Source organism: Labrus mixtus, chromosome 16, assembly GCF_963584025.1.
Source record: "Labrus mixtus chromosome 16, fLabMix1.1, whole genome shotgun sequence".
Lineage (NCBI taxonomy): Eukaryota > Metazoa > Chordata > Actinopteri > Labriformes > Labridae > Labrus > Labrus mixtus.
In genome coordinates, this window is record NC_083627.1 from 12,441,043 (window position 1) to 12,464,090 (window position 23,048).

Genomic DNA, 23,048 nt, shown 5'->3' on the forward strand with positions numbered 1-23,048 from the left:
GTGATTTTTCCTAAAGTTGGTGATGTGGTAACCGATTTAGAAATGCCTTTTTACTTTTTATTACATGAGCTTTTCAGCTACAGCTCCAGAGCTGTGGGTCTCTCATTCCTGCTGCATGTCTGTTGGGGGAGCACTAGGAGTCACAGAGAGAGAGGTCAGAAAAGGGAAAAAAAAGGGGGAGTCTAGTACGCTCCATGAGGTTGGGAGTGTGGTGGAAATTTGACAAAATGATGAGATAAACAATAAAGCAGACACAGCATGGCAAGCAGGTATCAGATCAGGTGTCAGTCTTCACTACAGAGATTGTGGCAGTATTATGGGCACCTGGGTGGGTGGAGGGAGTCAGACCTGTAGATGTAGTCACAGTATATGCTCAGATTTTTGCTGCACTCACGTCACTGACACAGGAGAATGAATGAAAGCTGACGTGGCAGCAACAAGAGCAAAGTGTGGTGAGGAAGAGCTGAATGTAAGAGTTTCATAGAGCAAGCAGTGACAAGGATGTGGCAAGAAGAGGTTTTATTTCCCAATGCAGCCAACAATTAAATATGCACCAAGTGTAAGAATGGACAGGAGGGACAGTGTGTGGTAATAGGCTGAGACTGAGTCACTGTGCACTAAATTACGGACAGGTAGTGGTTGGTAAGCTGGAAAATGCACCTGTGGAGAGGTAGAGAGAGTGAATCATGCCTTGACAGCAGCATGCACCAACTATCCCGCAGAGAGAATCCTCGTGCAAGCAGAAACTGAACAGCTCCTTCTGTCTATCTGATCAAAAGTACAATTCTTACACTTCACTTTAAAAGGTTTACTTTGATTTAGGTGTTGCTGCTTCCTGTTCGTATGTGAAGCCATGGCACAATGCAACGCCAGGCAGTCTACAGCTTTGTGCAGCCTAACAAACAATACCAACGACAACAATATTCACTATGATAATAAAAATATCTGACTCAGTATATGTATCGGAATCGGATCGGAAACAAAAAAAATGAGTTGATTGCGCATCTCCAATTGAAAACCTGAGAGGAATTAAAGTATGTTTGGATATTATCGCCACTCTATGAAAGACCTCTGGGAATACGGGCTATAGGATTTCATTTAATTATTTCAGACCAAATAAGTTGATTGAGAAGATGCAACAGTCATTAAATATTCGGATCCACACTCCATACCAGCTGGTGGCGATAAAGAACAAATTCGTTGTTTGTCAACCGCCATTAAAACGGACGAAGAAGAACGTTTCAAGACACCAACGCTAACTCCTTACGTTACGTAATTCTACCATCATTATCATAAGTCTGAGAGAAGTACCAAAGCCTGCTTCTCCTGACAAAAATGTTAAAGTGGACTTTGTGGACCTGATCTTATAGTAGCAGAAAAATGAAGTTAGCGTAGTTTGCTATCTTAAAATATCATTTATTTACAGTCTCATACAGTAGCTCGTTAGCTTAAAGCTAGACAGACTACGACGGTAAATAACACACCTGAGTGATATGTTTGGTAATCTACGGAGCTAGTGTAGTTAGCTTGCTTACTGACACGACACAGCTCATGTCAGAGAGGCCGGACGGGTTTATTGTTCGACCTGAAAGATGTCTAAAGTCCAAATACTGAGGTCTTTTGTGAACCAGAGACTGACTGCGGCTGCTGAGGAGATATTTGATCTGTTTGAAAGGACGATAGCAGAGTACGAGGAGGAAATCTGTCGGTCCAAAGAGAATCAACACAAGCTGCTGGACGCTGTTTACAACCCTGAAGTCCGCCTCCACAGAGCAGGTTCGTGCTGTTTTCACCTTTGTCGGTATTCTTTGCTCTTTTTTTTTTTTGGTTTTGCATTCGCTCACACAGCTGCACAGATGGACCTTTGGTTTTCTGGAAATGTGACTCACAACAAGCATGTCAAAACCTCATCATCCAGCAGATGTTTCACAGCTTCTCCTTTTCAATGTGTTGCCATGGGATACAGGTTATATTACAGTGCACACAGTCACAACCATGGGCTGCCATTCCTCAGGTGAGGAGTTATTTTCTCCAAAGGTATACAGCTATTGACCTGAGGAAGACACAGTCCTGTCGTAATGCAGACAATTGAATTCCCTTTTTTTTTGCATTGGCCAGGAAACGATCTGTAGGTTTCACAGCAAGTCTACTCTAAATACCATGCTACCCTCCTGGGGGGGGGGGGGGGGGGGATCTCAGAGTCCTTTTGGGAGAGCAACATCTATGCTCGATAATGCATCACAATCCCCAATCCCGTCACAAGTTCAGTGCCAGGTGGGATTGTAGGAATGTTCCTTCCTCTGAGCCGCATCTGCAACAGAGGGTAGATACGTAGGGGTTTTATTTGTGCAGTTCATGCGGGGTCATGCAGAGTAGACCATAGCAACATTTTAGACTTCACTGCTGGAAAACAAAAAGGTGTGACTGTCCCAACGATGACCATTTCATCTGTAGACAAATACAAATTACACAAAGTGAAACATTTTCTCCTGGTCTAAAAATCTAAACATCAAAATGACAGTTTTCTTTAATTGTGATGTCTCAACAGAAGCCCAGCAGCTGTTTGCGGGTGAAGAGGAGGTTCCCCCTGAGCAGCAGGAGAGGGGCTCCGGTCAGAACCAGGAGGACCCACCAGAGCCACCGCACATTAAAGAGGAGCAGGAGGAGCTCTGGACTCATGAGGAGGGGGAGCAGCAGCAGCAGCAGCAACAGCTTCGAGGGCCGGAGGAGGCTGATATCATCACGTTTACATTCACTCCTGTCCCTGTGAAGAGTGAAGAGAACGATGAAGAGAAGCCCCAGTCCTCAGAGCGTCATGGAAATCAAACTGAAGAGAGCAGAGACGGAGAGAAACCAAACTTTAATCCAGACAGTCTTTCACAGCCAGTCGCTCATGACGACACTTCTCTCTCTGAATCTGAGACTGACGTCAGTAGCTGTGACTGGGAGGAGACCAGTGACTCTCAGTTAGATGAAACCCCTCTGCCCGACAACAAAGATGTACCTGTGAGTGATCTTGAATGTAATGCAGGAAACACACCGTTGAGCTCTGAATGTGCTACAAGCTTCGAACACGACGAACATCTGCAAAATCGCGCTGGATTCCAAACAGGAGTGAAACCGTTCAAGTGCCCGATTTGTGGCAAAAGATACCCGCAGAAGATCTCCTTAACAAAGCACATGAAACGGCATTCAGAAGGAACATGTTTTAGCTGCTCGGTTTGTAAGAAAAGCTTCCCGTGGAGAGGAGAGCTCGTGCGGCACATGAGAATCCACACCGGAGAGAAACCTTTCAGCTGCTCCGCCTGTGGCATACGGTTCTCACAAAGGATACACCTGACCTCCCACTTGCGAGTCCACACGGGAGAGAAACCGTTCACCTGCTCGGTTTGCCAGACAAGTTTCAGTATCAGGAAGAATTTGGGCATACACATGAGAATCCACACGGGGCAGAAACCATTTAGCTGTTCTGTGTGCGGTAAAAGGTTTGCGCGGCGCGGAGGGCTGACGCGTCACTCGACCGTCCACACAGGGGAGAAAGCCTTCAGCTGTTCCTTTTGTGGTGAACGGTTTGCACACCTTGTAACTCTGAAGCGCCACCTGACGGTCCACACGGGGGAGAAAGCATTCAGCTGCAACGTTTGTGGAAAGAGATTCGCTCGGCTCCAGTATCTCAAAAAACACAAGTGTGTCGTGGAGAGCAGCACGAAGAAATGACGTCGCAGAAACAGTCCCAATATTTTATAAGAGCTGCGTAAAATCTGGCTCATCACAGATAATGATTAAACATATATATATATATATATATATATATATATACATATATACATATATTTAAATAGCACCTTTCTATACCCAGATTACAAAGTGCTTTACAACATAAGTTAAAACAACACAGATAGATACAGATATAACCAAAGCAGGAACCAGAGGCATGGCGAGAACATTTTCTCATATCAAAGGACATCGTTGTTGACTTGGCGTGCTTATGAGAGCCGTAACGGTGCGCTTTGCGTTTTCATGTGGACGAAGATGAAGAACTGAGCGCGTGTGGACGGGATGATTTATCCGCCTACGTGAGGACTAGACCTGAGACTGGATGACCTGAGAGGTCGGGTTTAAAGCTCTGAAATATAGACGGGTGCTAAAACATTTATTTCTTTCAAAGTTAAAGATCAACCTTTAACTGTTCTTATCTCTATTGCAATGAGAAGCAACGTTACGTCTTAAAATCTGTTACATTTCTGTCTGTTCTTTTTCATTATAGGGATACGGAGTCTTTGCTATTGCATGCATTCATTTTAAAACTATGTATGTATGACCAAAAGGTCGTCAGTGTGGCCTGTACAGCTAATGCTGCCGTCGATATTGGTTTAGATTTTTAAAAATAACCTGATGGCATTTTCTCTTCAATACAGCACAATGTATTTCTCATTTATTTAACCTTCCTGGTTATCAACAAGCTCGTGAGCAAGTCGTACGCTTCCATCTGGTTTGTAGTAGTTTTTGATTCTTCGTTTGATACATCTTGATTATTCAGTTGTTTAAAAAAAAAAAAAAAGGTGTTTTTAATTGTTTATTTGAAAAATCGGGACTCCTAGATTCCAGTTTTCTTTTAAAGGTTTATTTCATACCTTATTTTAGAGACAGGACCACCAGATCCACATTCATGTAATTCAGAGGCTGCATTATGTTTTCCTCCGCTCTTCAGTTGATGGCGTGATTCTGTTAAACTACACTACGCTACCGACGCCCCATGAACTCTGTTAAATATTGAAATTGGTGGTTTGTTGTTGTAAACTGGGGAACATCTGGACGTTTCTATTATCATAACAATGGGAAATTTGTCGTCACAGCTTGCACAGTTGCACATACGAGTTAACACTTAACGCAAAGACCAACCAAGACAACAGTCAATGTGGAAGTTTGTTTAGCGCTTCAAAAGCCGAGGGGAAAAAAGCTCTTCTGTTTTATTTTATGAGTTTATTTCAAAGATTTTAATTTGTAGGCCTTTATTAGATAGGACAACAGAAAGGAGACAGGAAATGCTGGGGGAGGAGAGAGTCAGACGGCGTGCAGCAAAGGGGACAGGCCGGACTCAAACCCAGGGCCGCTGCGATCGAGGACCGCAGCCCCTTGCACATGGGACGCACGACACAACCGCCAGGACATCCGGCGCCCCTCGTTTATTTGAATCAATGTCTCAGACGCACACATTCAATACAAACTATTAAAATTGTAATTATCATAAGAATTGGTGATTGTGAGCCCGATCTACACTCCACACCAGGTGGTGGCAGTAATGCTCCGTAACGGTGTTTGCCTGCCGCCATTTAAACGAAGAAGAAGAAGAAGCAGAAGTGGTGACACCGAAAGTAATCTTGCCGATCGTGGCTAACATTTAGCCACAATTTCTCGTTGTATACCTCTTTAACCACTAAAACACAAACTAAGTGAATGATCGGATCATGTCTGTATGAATGTGTTAAGACATCGAGAGGACTTTGATAAGAGTTCCCGGATGTTTCTCTCCGGACTTCGCTTGTTTTAGCTCGGGGTGCTAGGTTTTCCTGTCACTGCTCTTATGTCGGTGTTTAACAGCTTTAACGAGGTGTGTCCGGAGGAGAAGTCGTTGTGATTTATTATTTTTTTTTAAAAATGTCTAAAGTCCAAGTGCTGAGACTTTTCGCCAACCAGAGACTGACTGCAGCAACCGAGGAGATATTTGAGTTGTTCGAAAGGACGGCGACTGAGTACGAGGAGCAACTCTGTCGGTTAAAAGAGGAAAACGAGCAACTGCGGAAACTTGTGGACTCTGGTTTGAGCCCTGAAGCCCGGTCACACCAAGCAGGTTTGTACAGGTGTCACGATGTACCAGATTTTAAATGGGATACACAAATCCAGGGCAGCCGACGATGAGAAGTTGTTGAGACGTACGACAACGTGATTGAGCAATTTAGAAAATGCACTCTGTGTTTCATATCTCTTACACTTTCATGTGAATATCATCTTTAAAGAAAAAAAAAAAAAAGAACTCCAGAAGGATTGCAAGACACATCAGCGCTGACTAGGTGTGCACCGATGCATCGTAAAGGTGTAATCTGTAGAAACACTACAATATCTAGTTTCATTTTTCAGAGTATCGATGTGAACCTTGACTCCTGTGAATCGAATTTATCACAATTTTACGATTCATCTTTACATCCCTAGTACTTAACAGTGCCTCTATTATTTATATATATTTAATGGTGGTGTTGTAAGTAAGGCCATGGACAATCCTGTTAGCCTGTCAGTGCTTCTTGAGAACTGGGACAAAACATGTCCGTGACATACATTACAGTTTTTTTAGCTAAAATATGCAAAATATATGAAAAAAATAATAATAAAAATCCTAAACAGGAAAAGGGTAGCACAACAAAGTATGTTTTGATGTTGTCTTACATTTTGTTTTCATTCTAAATGATATGATATGTGACCAGTGCTTAGAAAAACCCATGTCCGGGAGCAGATCTCGTCACACTATAATACTTTAAAAAGTCCAAAAAGTAATATAAAATGTAACTTTATCATTATTAGGTGTAAATAGTATAGTATTTATTTCACAAGCATTAAAAAAACAATTTTGAATTTTTCAAAAAATGTACTTTCTGGTCCAATGAACATGTGTCCGGAGTTTTTGTCAACACCGTCAGACTTTTTTTAAATTGGGGAAAAAATCAGGATAATTTAGGGCAGCTATATCTCAAAGGACCCCTTTCCCTCCTCCCTGGTTTTCCTTATGCCATGAGAAAATTTTAGCTCTGGTAAGTTTTTAATAATACTTTTGTATTTCATATCTATTTACTAATGTGCATGTGTCACAACCATAGCATATCAACTCCAAAATGACTAAAAGTCAACATCTGTGTAAAGTTTTCTGCAATATAGCCTTAATTTATATAGATGAACTGGGTCATGACCAACAGATGTTAAAAACAAGATGGCTCCTGTGAGAATCATGTGTGATATATGGAGAAATGTGCTATTTTGTTAACACCATCAGACGTCAACACCATCAACATTTTTGTCTGATGGTGTTGACGCAGTCTCTGATGGTGTTGACTAATGCCATTTTAGTGTCCAATTTAAGCATTTTAATGTAGTTAAAATCAATAATATCACTTCCTATGCATTTTATTGCTATTGTACTTTCAAAACTAGTTTTGATGTACAGTAGCCTACTTGAATGTGTTTAACTGAATTTCATTGAAGTTGTCTCTCAACCTGATATGTAATAAAGTGTTGCATGCTTATCCATAATAAAGAACTGATTGCAGAATGGTATGCATTTCAGGCTAGAATGGCTAGACAGAAGTTGTCAGTGGAGGAGCAAAAGAGAAGAAACAGAGAGTATCAAAAGAGAAGGAGAGAAAAACTTAATAGCCAGCCTGAGCTGAAGGAGGAGTTCCTGACAAAGGAGAGGGAAAGATGGAGAAACAGGGTTGATAAGGGCAACATTTAAAAAGATCAATGATTTGGAAAAAGAGAGCAAAGAGGCGAAAGAGAAAGTATTGGAAACAGGCACAGAAAGAATCAAAAGAACGAAAGAAAAGAGCAGAGGAAAGGCAGCAAGATTTAGATACTCCGCCAGAGAGTCCTTTAGACATCAGCGTCGAGGAGCAACAGGCAACTGTATGCTGGTTTGAGGGAGAGAGCTAAAACCAGAAAAAGACATTCCGGAGAGATTAAAGCATTGACAGACAAACATGATAAATTGGCAAAAGAAGCTGACAAGCTGAGGAAACGACTTAAACGCATAAAGCACACTCAGGAAGGCACGACTCATAAGAATGCTCAAGACTCGCCTCGGACCCAGACTGAAAAGATGCTTGAAGGGAGCAGACTCAGAAATCCTTTAATAAAAAGGTCATTGCTCTTCCACCATGCAATGACTGCAGAGCTGAGAAGAAATGCTCCTCAAAAAAGAAGCAAGCTTGCATCACAGTATCCACAGCTGGCGTTGTCTGGCAGAATTCTCAAGAAATATCGACTGATGCACCGGGTTCATGAATTTGGCTTGACATATAAAACACTGAGAGAAAAATGACTGAACCAAAGGAAGCCTTCATTCCTTAAGACTATCTCCCATAATGTCCAAAGGTTTTTGGAAAACAGTGCAAGCATAACTACAGACAAACAAGACACCATCACTAGGAAGAAAGTAAAACATCAAAGGATGATTCTGACCGACACAATGCTAAACCTTCACACTGCATTTCTCCACCAGAACCAAGATGTAAGGCTTAGTTATTCATCTTTCTGTGCATCGCGCCCATTTTACATCACACCCCCAAGAGCCTCTGATCGAAAAAGACATGTCAATGTCAGTACCATGAGAATGCAAAGTTGATGCTTGAGGTCTTGGAAGTACCACAATGTTGTGTCAACTACCAAACTTGAAGAGAGTTTCCATCTTGTGTGTCGTTCTCCAGCAAGTGAATCATGTCTTTTACGCACCTGCTCTCGATGGCAAAACAAATATACAGGTCTTTCTGCAGAGCTAGGGAAAACACGAGTGGAATGGGAGCAGTGGAAGCGCATTGAGGAGCAAACAGAAGCTGGAGTTCACTTCAACACGAAACTGGTGAAACACACTGGTACTCTATCAGAGCTTATGATTCTCTACCAAGACAAACTAAAAAATGAGACGACCACCCATGTCCACTTGGTGAAAAACCAAACCAAAGAGTACAGGAACATGATAACTAACTGTGATGATGCCACCGTTATTGTGCATGTGGACTTCTCTGAGGCCTGGAAATGTAAATATGCCTCAGAAATACAAGCCTGTCACTATGGTCAAAACCCTTCCACAGATCACACTTCATACGGGCATGTTCCACACCAAGCATGAAAAGGCAGGATTCTGCACCATCTCTCAGTCCAAGCGCCAGGATGCTGCAGCCATCTGGACACATATGCATCAAATCCTGACAGATATCCATGCAAGATTTCCAAATGTTGAGACAGTACACTTTTGGTCAGATGGTCCAAGCAAACAGTATGAAAAACAAAAAGAACGTTCTCCTCCTCTGTGCTGTCCCTCCCCGGCTTGGATTCAAGGATGCAACTTGGAATTTTTTTTCCAACATCACATGGCAAGGGTGCCCCTGATGGCATTGGGGCAACAGTGAAGAGATGTGCTGACAGTATAGTTCTTAGAGGTCAGAACATCGTTGATGACAAGGACTTTTATGACAAGGTCTCCAACAGCCCACATGGCATAAAACTTCAACTTGTCACCAGTGATAACTTCAAGACTTATGACAGTCTCCTTGTGCAACCCTTGAAATCTATCCCCGGAAAACAAGGAAGATCCATCAAGTTGTAGCAGAGGGGAATGTCATCCATTGTAGGCACATGTCATGTTTTTGCAATGAGCCACATATTTGCCCCTGCTTCAGTCCAGTTACCCATGCTTGGGATGGCATCCCAAGAGAGTCCTCTGGCGATGTTGATGGAGGCCATGGAGAAAGAACCCAGTGGAGGACCTGAGGGCCCAGCAACTGGAATAGGCCCCAGTGATATCCAGAGTGAAGATTGGCTTGTTGTCCTGTATGACCAGTACTGGTGGCTGGCTAAAGCCTTAGCAGTTGACCCAGAGCATCATGATGTTCTCGTTGAATTTTTTCATCCTCATGGGCCAAATGTCCGTTTCCAGCAAAAACAAGGACGACCGGATATCTGCTTTGTGCCATTTCCAGATATTATGGTTAAGCTGAGTGAGCCATCTTCCCCAGTTCGTATAAGCAGCACCAGGGAAATATACACACATCTCCTGAGGTCATGGATTTCATTGAAGGGGAACACCTGAATCATCTCTTACCTGGTGTTTAGACTCGACTTCAAAGAGATGCTCACATGCAATGATTTAGAATTAGTTTGTCAGTGAGATCTGTTTTTTTAAAAGAATACAAGGCAGTTTTTCAGTTCCAGTTATTTTTTTCAATTTTTGAGCCCTTTTTCAAGAAAAGAATAATAACGTCACATTTTCTTCATTTATTCCAGTATTAGAGTTTTGTGAGAGTTCAGAAGACATTTTGAATGAGATTTTTCCAGTTCATGATCATTTTATCGTTCTGCAAATTTAATTTGTCAACTCCATCAATGTTTTGTCAACTTATGTAGTATTTCTTTAAAAAGTGCATCTGTTTTATTCCATGAAGCATATTTGTTCAGAGACTTACACATTTCTAATGTTCATGTGTATTTTTTATGCTTAAAAATGTTACTGTTAAGTCTGAAGGTTAAAGACAAATGTAATTCATCTATGAAATTTCAATGATATTCATTAAACATTGACTTCTCTGGCTTTAAAAATGTTTTTTTTTTATTGATTTCAAGACCTGTGTGCATAGTTAGGGGAACTGGGAAATCTGATGAGTGAACATACTTTTGACAAGATCATTTAAAAAAATCTTCGAGAGAAAAAGTATTTTAATGTTTCTGATGGTGTTGACAAAAATCAAGTGGTGATCCTGCAAACATACAGTTTATATTAAATATGTACAACTGGGAGGTTGAACCAAAACATGTTTGGATAGACGAAACACCATTTAACAGAAATGTAATCATGTATTTTGAAAATTATCAAAAATATTTTATTCTAAAATCAAAACCTGTTTTGTCCCTTATCTGAAGAATCACTGCTATATCAACGTACGGGACAGGCAGCTCGAAAGATTATTTGAAGTTAGAATACTTATAGTACTACTATACTTATTATATACTAAGAAAAAGGTTTAACATGGTATGCAACATTTCACTCTGTGGGTTTCAGTTTTTATAGAACACGTATTTAATCACTCTCCACAGATGACCCGCAGCTGACGGTAAGAGCAGAAGAGGTTCCCTCTGAGCAGCAGGAGAGGGGCTCCAGTCTGAACCAGCAGGACCCACCAGAGCCACCGCACATTAAAGAGGAAGACGAGGAACTCTGGAGCAGTCAGGAGGGAGCGCTGCTTCAAGTATTGGAGGAGGCTGATCTCGGCACTCTCACGTCCACTCCTGACCCTGTGAAGACTGAAGACGAAGACGATGCAGAGAAACCTCAGTCCCCACAGCTTCATGAAAACCAAACTGAAGAGAGCAGAGACGCAGAGCATTTGAAGACAGAAACTGATGGAGAGGACTGTGAAGGATCAGAAGCAGACAGAGACTTTAATCCAGACAGTCATTTACAGCCGGCTACTCCTGACGAGGCTTCACATCTCTCTGGATCTGAGTCAGATGAAAGACGACGTGATGTGGAGGTGGGTATGGATCCTCTATCCGGTTTTAAACCTCTCCAAAGCAAAGAAGCACCGATAAGTGAACTGGAACCTTCTCCTGAAAAAACATCAGTCAGCTCCTCTGAATGTGCTTCAAGCTTTGCACAAATTAATCATCCCCAGAAACAAGAAAGAATTAAACCGTTCAGTTGCTCGGTTTGTGGTAAAAGATACTCAAATAAGACTAATTTATCCGCTCACATGACTCGTCATTCGAAAGGACATCGTTTCAGCTGCTCAGTTTGCAAGAAAAGTTTTCCATGGAGGGGAGAGCTTATGAGACACATGAGAACCCACACAGGAGAAAAGCCCGTCATCGGTGGTGAAGGGTTAACAGAAAAGTCACATGTGTACACGCATCTGCAAGTGGACACAGGAGAGCAGCTAACCTGCACCTGTTCAGTTTGTAAAGCAAGTTTCCCCTGCAGGTCAGGACTGGACGTACACATGAGGACCCACACGGGGGAGAAACCCTTTGGTTGTACGCTGTGTGGGAAAAGATTTACACAAAATGGAAATCTGAAACGCCACATGGCTGTCCACACAGGGGAGAAACCCTTCAGTTGTTCGGTGTGTGGGAAAAGATTTCCGTCGAAGCAAGACTTAAACCGCCACTGGACCGTCCACACGGGACAGAAACTGTTTAGCTGCAGTGTTTGTGATAAAAGGTTTGCTTGGCATCAAAGTCTCAGAAAACACTCTTGTCCAGGGGTCGTCCTGTCTTAAGGTGTGTTCAGAAAAAATACCAATCAAATGTTATGTGAAGCGAAGATGCGCAGGTAGCCAATGGAATGTTCAGTCTTGGGACTTGTGCTCAACATTTTTAAACTCAAGCACCAAATTTAGCTTGATGCTCTGTCACAAAATCAATCAGCTTTTATGTTTCTTTTACTCTCTTGTCCTCATGCAGACAGACCTGACGAAGGGTGAATGGTTACCTGTTTTACAAATCTGCATTATGTGGTAATCTTGGCAACATTTTAATCTGTTAATTTCAGTGAAAATAAATGAAAACGTTTTTTTTGGTTTTCGAGTTCTTAAAATGCATCAAAAGATAAAAGAGAGAGAGCGTGAAGCATACTAGAAAGTAATTGAAGAGAGGGAGCAGCACCAGCAGACCTCTCTCTCTCTCTCTGATATATTTTTAAATAAGGTCAGGGAATATATCGTTATTGTTTAAATATATTGACAGCATGTTAATAATTTAGGCGGCTCCTCTGCAGCCCTATTTAGTCACGGTACTATTGTGTACCCCGGGAAAAGCAAATGTGGGGGAGGTTTAACTGTATCAAAACTTAGATAATGCCCAACTCTAATTTAATGTGCACTGACTTGCACAGAGTTAGCTTCCCATATGTTTAGTCATTTTAGTTTTCTTGCCTTTTGTTGAAGTTCACATTTAGGCCACGTTTTTGTCGGTCTACCTCGGTCAAAATTTCACAAGACAAATCCTCCTGCAACATAAACAGAGAATTTCATGAGGCGACTTCAAACCTCTTACGAGCAGCCCTGCAGTGTTCTGCCCCTCAGAGGGCTTCCAGAGAGCTGACCAATCAGAAGAACGTGGGCATGGGGGTCTTAAAGAGACAGCAGCTAGGTAAGGAAACAATCTGCATGAGAAATAAAACGGGATTCTGTCCAATAACAGGAAACTTTGGAAGTTCTCTGTTGGACGTTGCAGGACTCCAGGATTGTTCTCAGGATTTTTACTGACATTCTTTCAAAGACCTGAAAGGACTGGGTCAGTGCTACCTGTGAATCCTTTATGTTTAGTTATTACGAAGAACGTGTTGGGAATGGTTTTTTTTTTGTTTTTACTGTTGACGTTTGTTTATATTCATAAAGCTACGTGTCACCCAAAACAGAAGTGTGACTTTTTTTTATTGGAGTAAAAGGTGGTTGTGGTGTATAATCCGAGCACACGGGAACAAATTTACAAACACCTCGTTATTTTTGCCTGATTCATCCTCAGTGGCTCCGATGAGGTTGCTCCATATTTTTTTTTTAAACAGCCCGGACGTGGACTGAGCTTTATTTAGTCAAAGTATGAAAATATTTTTAGCGATCGGAAACCTTTTTGAACAGGCCGCTGTAATTCACGTCTACTTTGTTTTGTTAAAAACATTCACAGAGTTAAAAATGATAAAAAGGAAGGCTCCAACGATGATTTCATTACATCGACTGAGTCTGTGGATTAAAACTGATCGTGGTATTTTGTTTTTGCTACAGAGTCAGTAAACAAAATTTCAATTTCTTCTTTTTTAACGATCACGAAAAACTTATTTGTCACCCCCCGCTCTCCCCTCCAAACATTTCCTGTCACTCGTGGCTTTACCTGTAGCCAACCAGAAGAAGAAGAAACTTTGGGAGCAGTTATGTTACTTCAGAGAAAGTAGAGAACAAGCACACTCGATGCCCTTTAATCTGGATCGAGCAGCAGCGTTCAGACCGCTGATGAAGGCTCCTTACTGAGGGCTGCTGCTCTATTGTTGAATTGTTAAAGTGAATCTGTACTGCACCTCAACTGAATATGTTCAAAGCTACAAAGACGTTTCATATTTTTGAAAGAAATTAATTAAGAAGGCATGAATTATGTACATTAGACTCCCTGGCTTGCTCCAATATTTCTATGAATTATATATGTAGCCTACTGGTTAGAACTGTTTATGACTGTTTGTCATACCTCTTTGGTGTAAATACAATTTGTGAAAATAAATACATATATACATACATAAATCACTGTTCAGCTAATATGTTCCAGTAGGTGGCGGCAACGCAACAATGTATGGACGCCATGCGCCACTAAACGCCACAGAAGAAGAGGAGGAGAGCTAACATGCTAACTGCGTCCCAGATTCCGTCGGAGATAACAAAAGGCATTTAAGTGTACCCGAGTCACTGTTTGGGAATAATCAACCTTAAACTCATCCCCATTGAGCCCAGAATGTGACAGGGAGTTAGCTTAGCTAGCTAACTTACAACCATAGACTGTAAATATAAACTAAACTCCGCTCTAGAAGCTAGCTAGCTAACGAAACGTAGCCGCGCAGTTCATGTTGAAGTGGCTCAGGCTGGTTTTTTTGTTCTGTTGGAAACGTTGCTCTAAATTGTGTAAAAAAAAAAAAATGTCAAAAGCCAAAACGCTGAAATGTTTTGTGAAGCAGAGACTGACTGCGGCTGCTGAGGAGATTTTTGAGCTGTTTGAGAAAACGATATCAGAGTACGAGGAGCAAATGTGTCAACTAAAAGAGGAAAACGAGCGACAACACAAACTCCTTGAGGCTGTTTCCAAAGCGGGTTTGTACTTCTTTTGTGATGGCCAGGTTATTGCCTGCAGATGTAAATGAACACTCAGCTAACTCTGGTACAATCGTCAACATGATCATAATATTTCTTCCCACGTCCGAGATAGAAACGCAGCGTTGCTTTAAGTTTTGTCAGGAAATTAGGTTTACGAAAACTTCACGGGTTTTGTTGTTGTTTCGTTGTTCTCCACAGACGTCGTGCAGCTGACGGTGATCAAAGAAGAGGTTCCCCCTGAGCAGCAGGAGAGGAGCTCCAGTCCGATCCAGGAGAACCCACCAGAACCTCCACACATCAAAGAGGACCAGGACGGAGAGCAGCTTAAAGGGCCAGAAGAGGCTGATATCAGCATGTTACTAAGGTTCACTCCTGTCGCCTTGAAGAGTGAAGAAGAAGACGAGAACCCTCAGTCCTCACGGCTCAATGAAATCAGCACTAACGAGAGCAGAGACACAGAGCATGATGGAGAGGACTGTGGAGGAGCAGAACCAGACCGAGACTTTAATCCAGACAGTCATTTACAGCCGGTTACTCCTGACAAGACTTCACACCTTTCTGGATCTGGATATGAGACTGACCTAAAGAACCACATGATAGGTCATTCAGAAAACAATTCGTCTTTGGTGGAACACCCAAGAACTCATAAAGGAGGAAAACCTTTCGCGTGCTCGGAGTGTAAAGCCGCTTTCGGACGCAGGTCAGATATGGTTATACATATGAGAAAGCATACTGGGGAGAAACCGTACAGTTGTTCAGTTTGTGGGAAAAGATTTGCACGTAATCACCTGAAGATCCACATGAGAACGCACACTGGAGAGAAACCATTTAGTTGTTTAGTGTGCGGGAAAAGGTTTGCACATAGTGGGACTTTGTTACAACACATGAACGTTCACGACGTAGAGAAACCGTTCGATTGTTTGGTGTGTGGGAAAAGCTTTGCATACAGTACAAGTCTGAAACGACACATGGCGATCCACGGCCCATAAAATTCACTCGTCTCCAACTTGTTAAAAGCACAGAGGCAGCTACAGTAAAATAAGTGAAGCACCAGGGATGCCTGTAGAGCTGAGTCTTGAAGCGGGATTAAACTGACTGAGATTAAAAGAAAATCAATTCCTGATCTTTTCATCTCAATTTAGATAAAGCCTCATGTTCATGTTAATTCTGTTATTTGCCTGTGTGTTTGGTACTAACATGTTCACTTATTTAAATGCATCAATAACTCAATGTATTTCAAATTTCATGGAGTGAGCGGCACCTGACACATTGACACCAAGTACACGTTTACGGCAGTAAAGTCCACTGTTAGTGTACGAATGAATCATGGTGGTGGAAGATTGGAGATTCTGGAGTAGAATATTAGCGGTTCATGGTGGTGGCCCCCGTGCTGACAGGCCACCAGCACTTCCATGTGCCACGGCACGTGTCAGGTGCTGCTTTTCGATCTCGGTGCTACTGATTTCATGGACTTCCCTGGTTTTGAATTAATCTCTTTGTGTGAAACTTTGTTTTTCGGTAATTTTAGTAGCTGCAGTTTAACACATTTTATTGTAAAAGAGGTGTTCCTATTTTTCTGGTCTGTCTCCAGTTCGTGCTCAGGTGTATGTTTAGAGAGTTTTGAATTCCTGTTGTAATTCTTCAAGTGTATATGTTTTACCTGGGACTTGTAACCTTCTTGATACCTGTCTCAGTGAGGAAACAGAAAGAACTCATCAATTTCATAACACATCCAGAACCTTGACCTGTGTTGTTACTCTTGTCTTATAATGTGTAATTCAAAGAAGGAAATCCAGAAGTTTTTATGTTGTTTTTGTCAGGATATCAAGGGAAATAATTTGTTTGCTTGTGAGGCTATAAGGGCGATTCCCTTTTCAACACGTCTGTCAGTGTTTCAACACTGTCCAAAGCTTTCAGTAAGCGTGGGCTTCATGAATGACATTGACTGATAAAATATGAATCGTGCTTACATATGTCAGACTAAGGGTTTCACTTAGCGATTTTTCTGTTTTCTATTTTAATGTTTATTTTTTCCTCTGTCATGATGCTTTCAATGTCTTGTGTGAAGCACTTTGAATTGCCTTGTTGAAATGTGCTATATAAATAAACTTGCCTTGCAATAAAAGGCTATTCAGTATTCATCATGGTGTAGATTTTTAAAACTGCAAAAACACACACTGTTCATGTCTGTGTAACCTACAGAGTACATTTGCAGCTCAAAAAACTCCTTATTTATCTGATACTGGCGTTGGTAAATCTCTCATTTCAGCCTCTGTCTGAAACGGTTTGTTTCAGCTGCTGTCTCTTTAAGACCCTCACTTTCTTCTGATTGGCCAGCTGGGGGGCAGAACGCTGCAGGGCTGCCAGGGGAGGGCTGCTCTCCAGTGCTGGAAGAAGGAAGCCTACGTAAGAGGTTTGAAGTCGTCTCATGAAATCCTGTTTCATATCGGGGAACTTTTTGTGTGCATCACAGAATGAGCCGTATAGCACCCTCTGCAGACATTTTCCTATATGAGATGACACCTTCGCTTTCACGGCCACTTCATGCCCCCGCAGTCTTGCTCATTTCTTGGGCTCTAAATTTTAATTTTGAAATGTTGATCACGCTGCTGTAAAGGTGGAACAAAATACTGCAAGACATTTGGATACAGGTTAAAATAAATGTTTAATATGCAGATACAGGTATTTGTAAAAAAATAAAAAAAACACAGTGTCCACACAATGACAAAAAATATTCAAACAAATAGAATAATTAAAAACCATAATGTCTTTAGCTTAGCTGAAAAGATAAGCTAAAAGTTTGGCTAATAGGTGTTGAGCAACAATTGGCTCAACAAGCATTTCTGCAGCTTCATTTATTTTTGCTGCTCTCACCAGCACACTTGTGATTTTTGACATGCTCGAGCCGAGTGAATCGTTTATCACACACACTGCAGTTGAACGGTTTCTCCCCTGTGTGGACAGCCAGGTGTCGCCTAAGAGCACCGTTTTGGGCAAACCTTTTACCACAAACTGAACACTTGTGGGGTTTCTCTCCAGTATGGGTTGTCATGTGATCAACCAAACTTTTCCTGACACTAAAACTTGTATTGCACACCGAGCAGGTGAAAGGTTTCTCTCCTGTATGAACTCTTAAGTGTAAGGTTAGATGGGAGCTTTGAGAGAACCTTGTGCCGCAGAAGGAGCAACTGAAGGGTTTCTCTCCGGTGTGGATTCTCATATGCGTCAAAACGTCTCTTTTCCATGGGAAAGTCTTTTTACAAATGGAACAGCTGAAAAATTTCCCCTCTGAATGAAGCCTCATATGATTTGCTAAGGATCTTTTCTGAGGATATCTTTTACCGCAAACTGAGCAGCAGAATGGTTTCACTCCTTCATCCTTGTTTTGCAGAGGGTTTAAACCTGATTTAGGGTCACTTCTTTCTTCAAAGGGAAAACTATTGTGGTCGGTCTTCGATCCAAAGGAGTTTGAAGTTGCAGGATGTAAATGATTGTCTGGGTCATGGTTTCTGTCTGGTTCTGATCCTGCAGAGTTCTCTCCATCAGCTTCTGTTTTCAGATGCTCTGTGTCTCCGTTCTCTACCGTTTGGACTTGATGAAGCGGTGAGGTCTGAGCTTTCTCTCCATGACCTTCTACACTCCTCACTGGGAAAGGCGTGAATGTGAACTTGATGACATCAGCCTCCTCTGGCTCTTGAAGCTGCTCCGCCTCTTGACTGCTCCAGATTTCCTCCTGTTCCTCTTTAATGTGTGATGGTTCTGGCGGGTCCTCCTGGTCCAGAGTGGGGCTCCAATTTCGCTGCTCAAGGGGAAACTCTTCTTTTCTCACCAACAGCTGCTGGACTTCTGAAAGTAATAAAATACAAACAGGCTTTTAAATTAACTCCGTTAGCTTTTAAACCACTATTATGAATACTTTCTGGCAACAGAATTAAAACAATCAATGATTAAAGATTGACATTTAAATAAATATTTTAGGGAAAGATAAAGGGTCACACACTCACTATTATTACCTGGGCGGTGGAGTACGCTTGGGGGGGCGCATACTCCACTGCCCAGGTATCTCGTCATTCTGTGGGAAACACTTAGTATGCATTTGAATATGTAACATGGTCTCATGAAGCCCAAGATGACCCTGATGACAGCCACAAGCCGAAAGGCGTCGGTCTTATATGTTAACAAAGTTGATCTTCACACTAGAAGTGCTGCTGGAGCTTTTTGACCTCTTCAAGCACTTTCACTCTTCATGCTCCTTGGTAGTTGGTGAACTTGTGCCAGAAAATCCCACTCTGTTTCTCATGAAGCCCAAACACACATGAACACTTTTGATGGTGGTGTTATGAATTTATTATATTATTATATATTATATATAATCATAGTTTATTTTATGCTCAGTAACACAGAAACATATTATAGCTGTGTGTGTTGTTTTGGTGGAAGGTATCCGTTTAGGGAATTTGGTTTTGGGTGCCGCGTTTCATTGTGCACGTTGTTTATGGAGTTTAGATGAAGTAGTTACAGTTAGTTAGAGTTTCTGAGACATTGAGCGACAGTTTTCTGTTCATGTGTTTAAGGGTCAGTGACAAATAAGGGTTGTTCAGATGACCAGTTCAAAAATCTTTTAAAAACACAGTTTGAAAGCATGCATCAGGTTCATTAAAATGTGAGATTTGTATTCATGTTGGTTTTGTGTTTTTTTAAATTACATTTAAACCATTTTTTTTAAAAGGTAAGACTGAATGGACCTAAACATGTCAAGTGGTGTAACCACTGAAAAATTAAGAATATTGAATATTTTATACATCTAGAGTATATGTAAGTGTACTTATGATTGTACTTACTTCATTTTAAAATAGCACAAGGAAATAGATTTTATTAGGATTATCAATAATTTTATAAGTTATGCCCTTTTTCAATACTGAGCGGGGCACAAAGCTGAAAACACCTCTGTTTTCTAATTAATTTTGACAAATTATGTAAAATTTGTTTTAAAAAAAACATGTTATTTCACTGCAATAGAGGACTACTTTTATTCCACTTTAATTTTCCTGGTACTGGTTACACCAGTTGACGCAAACCAGTTACACCAACTGACCATGCTGCTTCTACAGTCAAAGGCCTTTGTTTCTTGAAGAAATTGTTGTTAGCTTCCTCCATTTTATGTTTGCTCCACCCACCAAAGTGCACAGAATACCAGTACGCTGATGACAGTAATGTAGCTCACTTTGCCTTAAACACAGAATAGCATAAAACTGAAGTGAATAGCACAACCTTTTCGGTGGGTCTCATAGATCGGCAAATTCTTACTGATACCTGATCTAGCTGTCTTAGTCAAGATGGGACCGACATCCAATACCAGGATTGGATCGGTGCATCCTTAATTAATCTTCAGGGGGAATTAATTTCTTCAGTATTTGGCCCTAGTTGCCCCTGCAACCAAAACAGCATTGCCACCTTCAACAGACCCAGGCTCTGTTTACAGTATGTGAGTTAGCCATGTTTTGACAACGCTTATACTTACCACCCTACCACACTGGCATTCACAATTCAACCTTGTAGACCGAAGGGTAGCAAGAACCAGGTCATCACCGGGGTTGTCAAGTGGGACCCTACTTTCACCAGATTTTCGTCCAGTTAGGTCCACAACTTCCCTGGAAGGCTACACAGTCAGCTTTGGCGTCCTAGAGACACCCCCCTCCATGGTAGCTCTCAACGCCCACCACACCCACAGGCAACACTTTACATCTCTCCTTCTTTACATCATGGCCATCACAGCCCAAACAGCATTGCCACCTTCTATAGTACCAGACTTTGGCAAGCAAGCTCCAGGTAGTGACACGCTGATACTACCTACCACATGGCCCCTAAAAGCCCACACATCTAAAATGCAACTACTTCTGGCGCCAATATTACAGGATACATACATATATTAGATTATACATGTTTAAAGGTGCACTGTGTAGATTTGGTGGTGAAATTTGAAAGTTGGAGAAGTGAAACAATTCTTTAATATATTTTCTGAACTGAATACACAAACTTTATTCAAATAAAAAAAATGGGTCCCTGGAACACTGTTTGGAGTTATAAAGCTACCAGGAGAGTTACGGTTTCACTGTTGTGGGCCCCCCACCATAACTTCTCCAGTAGCATTTTATCTTCAAACAGTGTTACAGGGACCACATTTTCATCTGAGGACAGTTTGTGTATAGGGTTATGATGAACATATACCACATAATCTGTACATTTCTCCAACTTTCACATTTCTCTACCAAAACTACATAGTGCACCTTTATAAATGTAAGTAAATGGAACACAAATATGCAATTTGAAGCTAAACATTTACAAAATGCCAGGGCATTTTGTCCTAGACTTTTGATAATAAGGTTGTGGATGAATAACCACTTTAATCAACATAAAAAAAACTACTGATATTTGACAAAAGTGGCCTCTAACAGAAAGACATAGAAGTCAAATAGTGTAACCGGTTACACCATTTGACATTTCCACTTCAAATCAAATTTGACAGGCATTATCATTGAGACCTATGTAAGCACATTTCCTGGTGTGAACATTTCAAATCTAATTTTCCAAGTGAATACAATTTTTTATAATTATCATAAATTGTCAAAAATCAAAAATGTTTTTCTGAGGTCATACCATTTGACACACCTGACCACGCCCTTAAAATGTCAAATTATCTCATGTTTTAAAGAGAGTTGTTAAACTTGTCCTGCAGCAGTCAGGACCATCAGGGGTTCTTCTTTGTGATATCACTTCTTGTCACATGATATGATGAATATATGAACAAAATGGCTCCTTCGATGGTGGTTACACCATGTTGACAATTTGGTACTTGACTGGGTGACACGATTTCCCTGAATTAATCATAATAATATGAACAATGATGTTCCATCACTTTTATTTAATATTGAACAGATCTATTGTAAGATTATGCCAGACAGTGTTATATAAAATTTAACCTTTTTAAAGCAAGTTTAATTCTTCGGTACGAAGTTTCAACAGTTACACTACTTAGACATTTTTGCCTACATACCCCAAATATTCTCTAAAAATTAATAATAAATCTAAATTTTAGACTAGGCACTTAAAACAATGGATGAAAGCATGTCATTTGTGCATTTATTTTAAAATGACAAGCCTTTAAATTTTAACTAAACCTTATGGACAATGAGCGTCACATTGACCCTGAATCTTTAAGTCAGATAAATAAATCGGATGGTACAGAGGCTCGTTTAAAGTCAGAAAACGTGTCAGTCACCAATGAATGAGGCAGGAGCAGAGGATGGTCATCTGTTTCCAGTGAGAATAAAAAGAAGAAGGACAAACCTGCTGTGTGTAACTCGAGGTCCCGGCTGAAATCCTCTTCCAGTCCAATGTTTTTATCCTGATTCTCTTCAGATCGATCAAGTCGCTCCTCGTACTCTGCTATCGTTTTCTCTAACAGCTCAAATATCTCCTCAGCAGCTGCAGTCAGTCTCTGGTTGACAAAAGATCTCAGCATTTGGACTTTAGACATTTTTTTAAACAACTTATCCTGCGAACACACTTCGTTAAAGACACATTTAACAATTATTTAACTGTTCCTTTTCCAGCTGGCAGGCTAAGCTAACGGCGTCATCTTGGTAGAGCACCAAGAAATAATGAAGACGTATTAATTCATTAATTAATTAAAGAGCATACGGTCTACTGTGTCGTGTTCATATTTACCTTTTTAAGTTTAAAAACTATTAATAAAAGCTATAAACGTTGAAATCATGAGGCCTTGTAGCCGACCTCTTAGTCTGTAATATTTACAGTCTATGGTTTCCATCCAGCAAGAAATCAACATCCGGTTCCACGTCCCTTGTTCGTCTTCTGTAAGTGTATTAGTGGATCACAAACCAAGGTTTAGGTACATATCGCCCCCTACTGGGGAGGCTGTGGTATCAATCAATCAATCAATCATTATTTGTACAGCGCCAATTCATAACAAATGTTATCTCGAGATGCTTTACAAAAGAACATATGGGATAATATGCAGGAAGGATTTCTCCTTATAATGTGAATATAATATATATAATATAATTATGTGTTTAGCTCATTAATTTAAGTCTTACTACTAACATCTACGTACATAATAATATCAATACACAAAGTAACATTTATATTTGTTCCATAGCCTACAAACATGCCACCAAAATAAATCAAAAGTCCATTGAACACACTGAAAATAACTTTACTAAATAGTATTGTGAGCGACGTTTCGCCTGTATATTTGTTCTTTAACTCTAAATACAAGTCTTAATTCTTTAATTTAGAGTATTTGTTTTAATGTGGACCTTTTGCAGTTATAATAAAATCAATATGACCCATCCCTTGTTTAGACTCGTGTGTTGTCATTACACTCCGGAACAGTGGGTGGCAGCGCGTCATAATTGG

General features: G+C 40.9%; 2 protein-coding genes across 2 annotated transcripts; one reads left to right on the top strand and one right to left on the bottom strand.

The window, feature by feature from the left end:
• Window positions 1-1,573: 1,573 nt before the first annotated feature.
• LOC132991506 (oocyte zinc finger protein XlCOF7.1-like) lies at window positions 1,574-16,609 on the top strand. Its single transcript, XM_061060289.1, has 6 exons — window positions 1,574-1,776; window positions 2,549-3,715; window positions 5,612-5,851; window positions 10,855-12,032; window positions 14,372-14,606; window positions 14,808-16,609. The coding sequence occupies exons 1-6, from the start codon at window positions 1,593-1,595 to the stop codon at window positions 15,596-15,598; spliced, it is 3,795 nt and encodes a 1,264-aa protein (XP_060916272.1). The 5' UTR covers window positions 1,574-1,592; the 3' UTR covers window positions 15,599-16,609.
• Window positions 16,610-17,255: 646 nt separating this feature from the next.
• On the bottom strand, window positions 17,256-22,170 carry LOC132990809 (zinc finger protein 771-like). The gene is made up of 2 exons (XM_061059262.1): window positions 21,957-22,170; window positions 17,256-18,455 (listed from the first exon to the last, which is right to left on the bottom strand). The coding sequence occupies exons 1-2, from the start codon at window positions 22,144-22,146 to the stop codon at window positions 17,461-17,463; spliced, it is 1,185 nt and encodes a 394-aa protein (XP_060915245.1). The 5' UTR covers window positions 22,147-22,170; the 3' UTR covers window positions 17,256-17,460.
• Between the last annotated feature and the right edge of the window lie 878 nt (window positions 22,171-23,048).

Coding starts and splice junctions, on each gene's coding strand:
- LOC132991506 (XM_061060289.1), top strand. CDS start 1,593: ATGTCTAAAGTCCAAATACTGAGGTCTTTTGTGAACCAGAGACTGACT. Junction 1,777..2,548: donor AGTCCGCCTCCACAGAGCAG/GTTCGTGCTGTT, acceptor ATGTCTCAACAG/AAGCCCAGCAGCTGTTTGCG. Junction 12,033..14,371: donor GTCCAGGGGTCGTCCTGTCT/TAAGGTGTGTTC, acceptor TTCATGTTGAAG/TGGCTCAGGCTGGTTTTTTT.
- LOC132990809 (XM_061059262.1), bottom strand. CDS start 22,146: ATGTCTAAAGTCCAAATGCTGAGATCTTTTGTCAACCAGAGACTGACT. Junction 18,456..21,956: donor CCTCGAGTTACACACAGCAG/GTTTGTCCTTCT, acceptor TATTACTTTCAG/AAGTCCAGCAGCTGTTGGTG.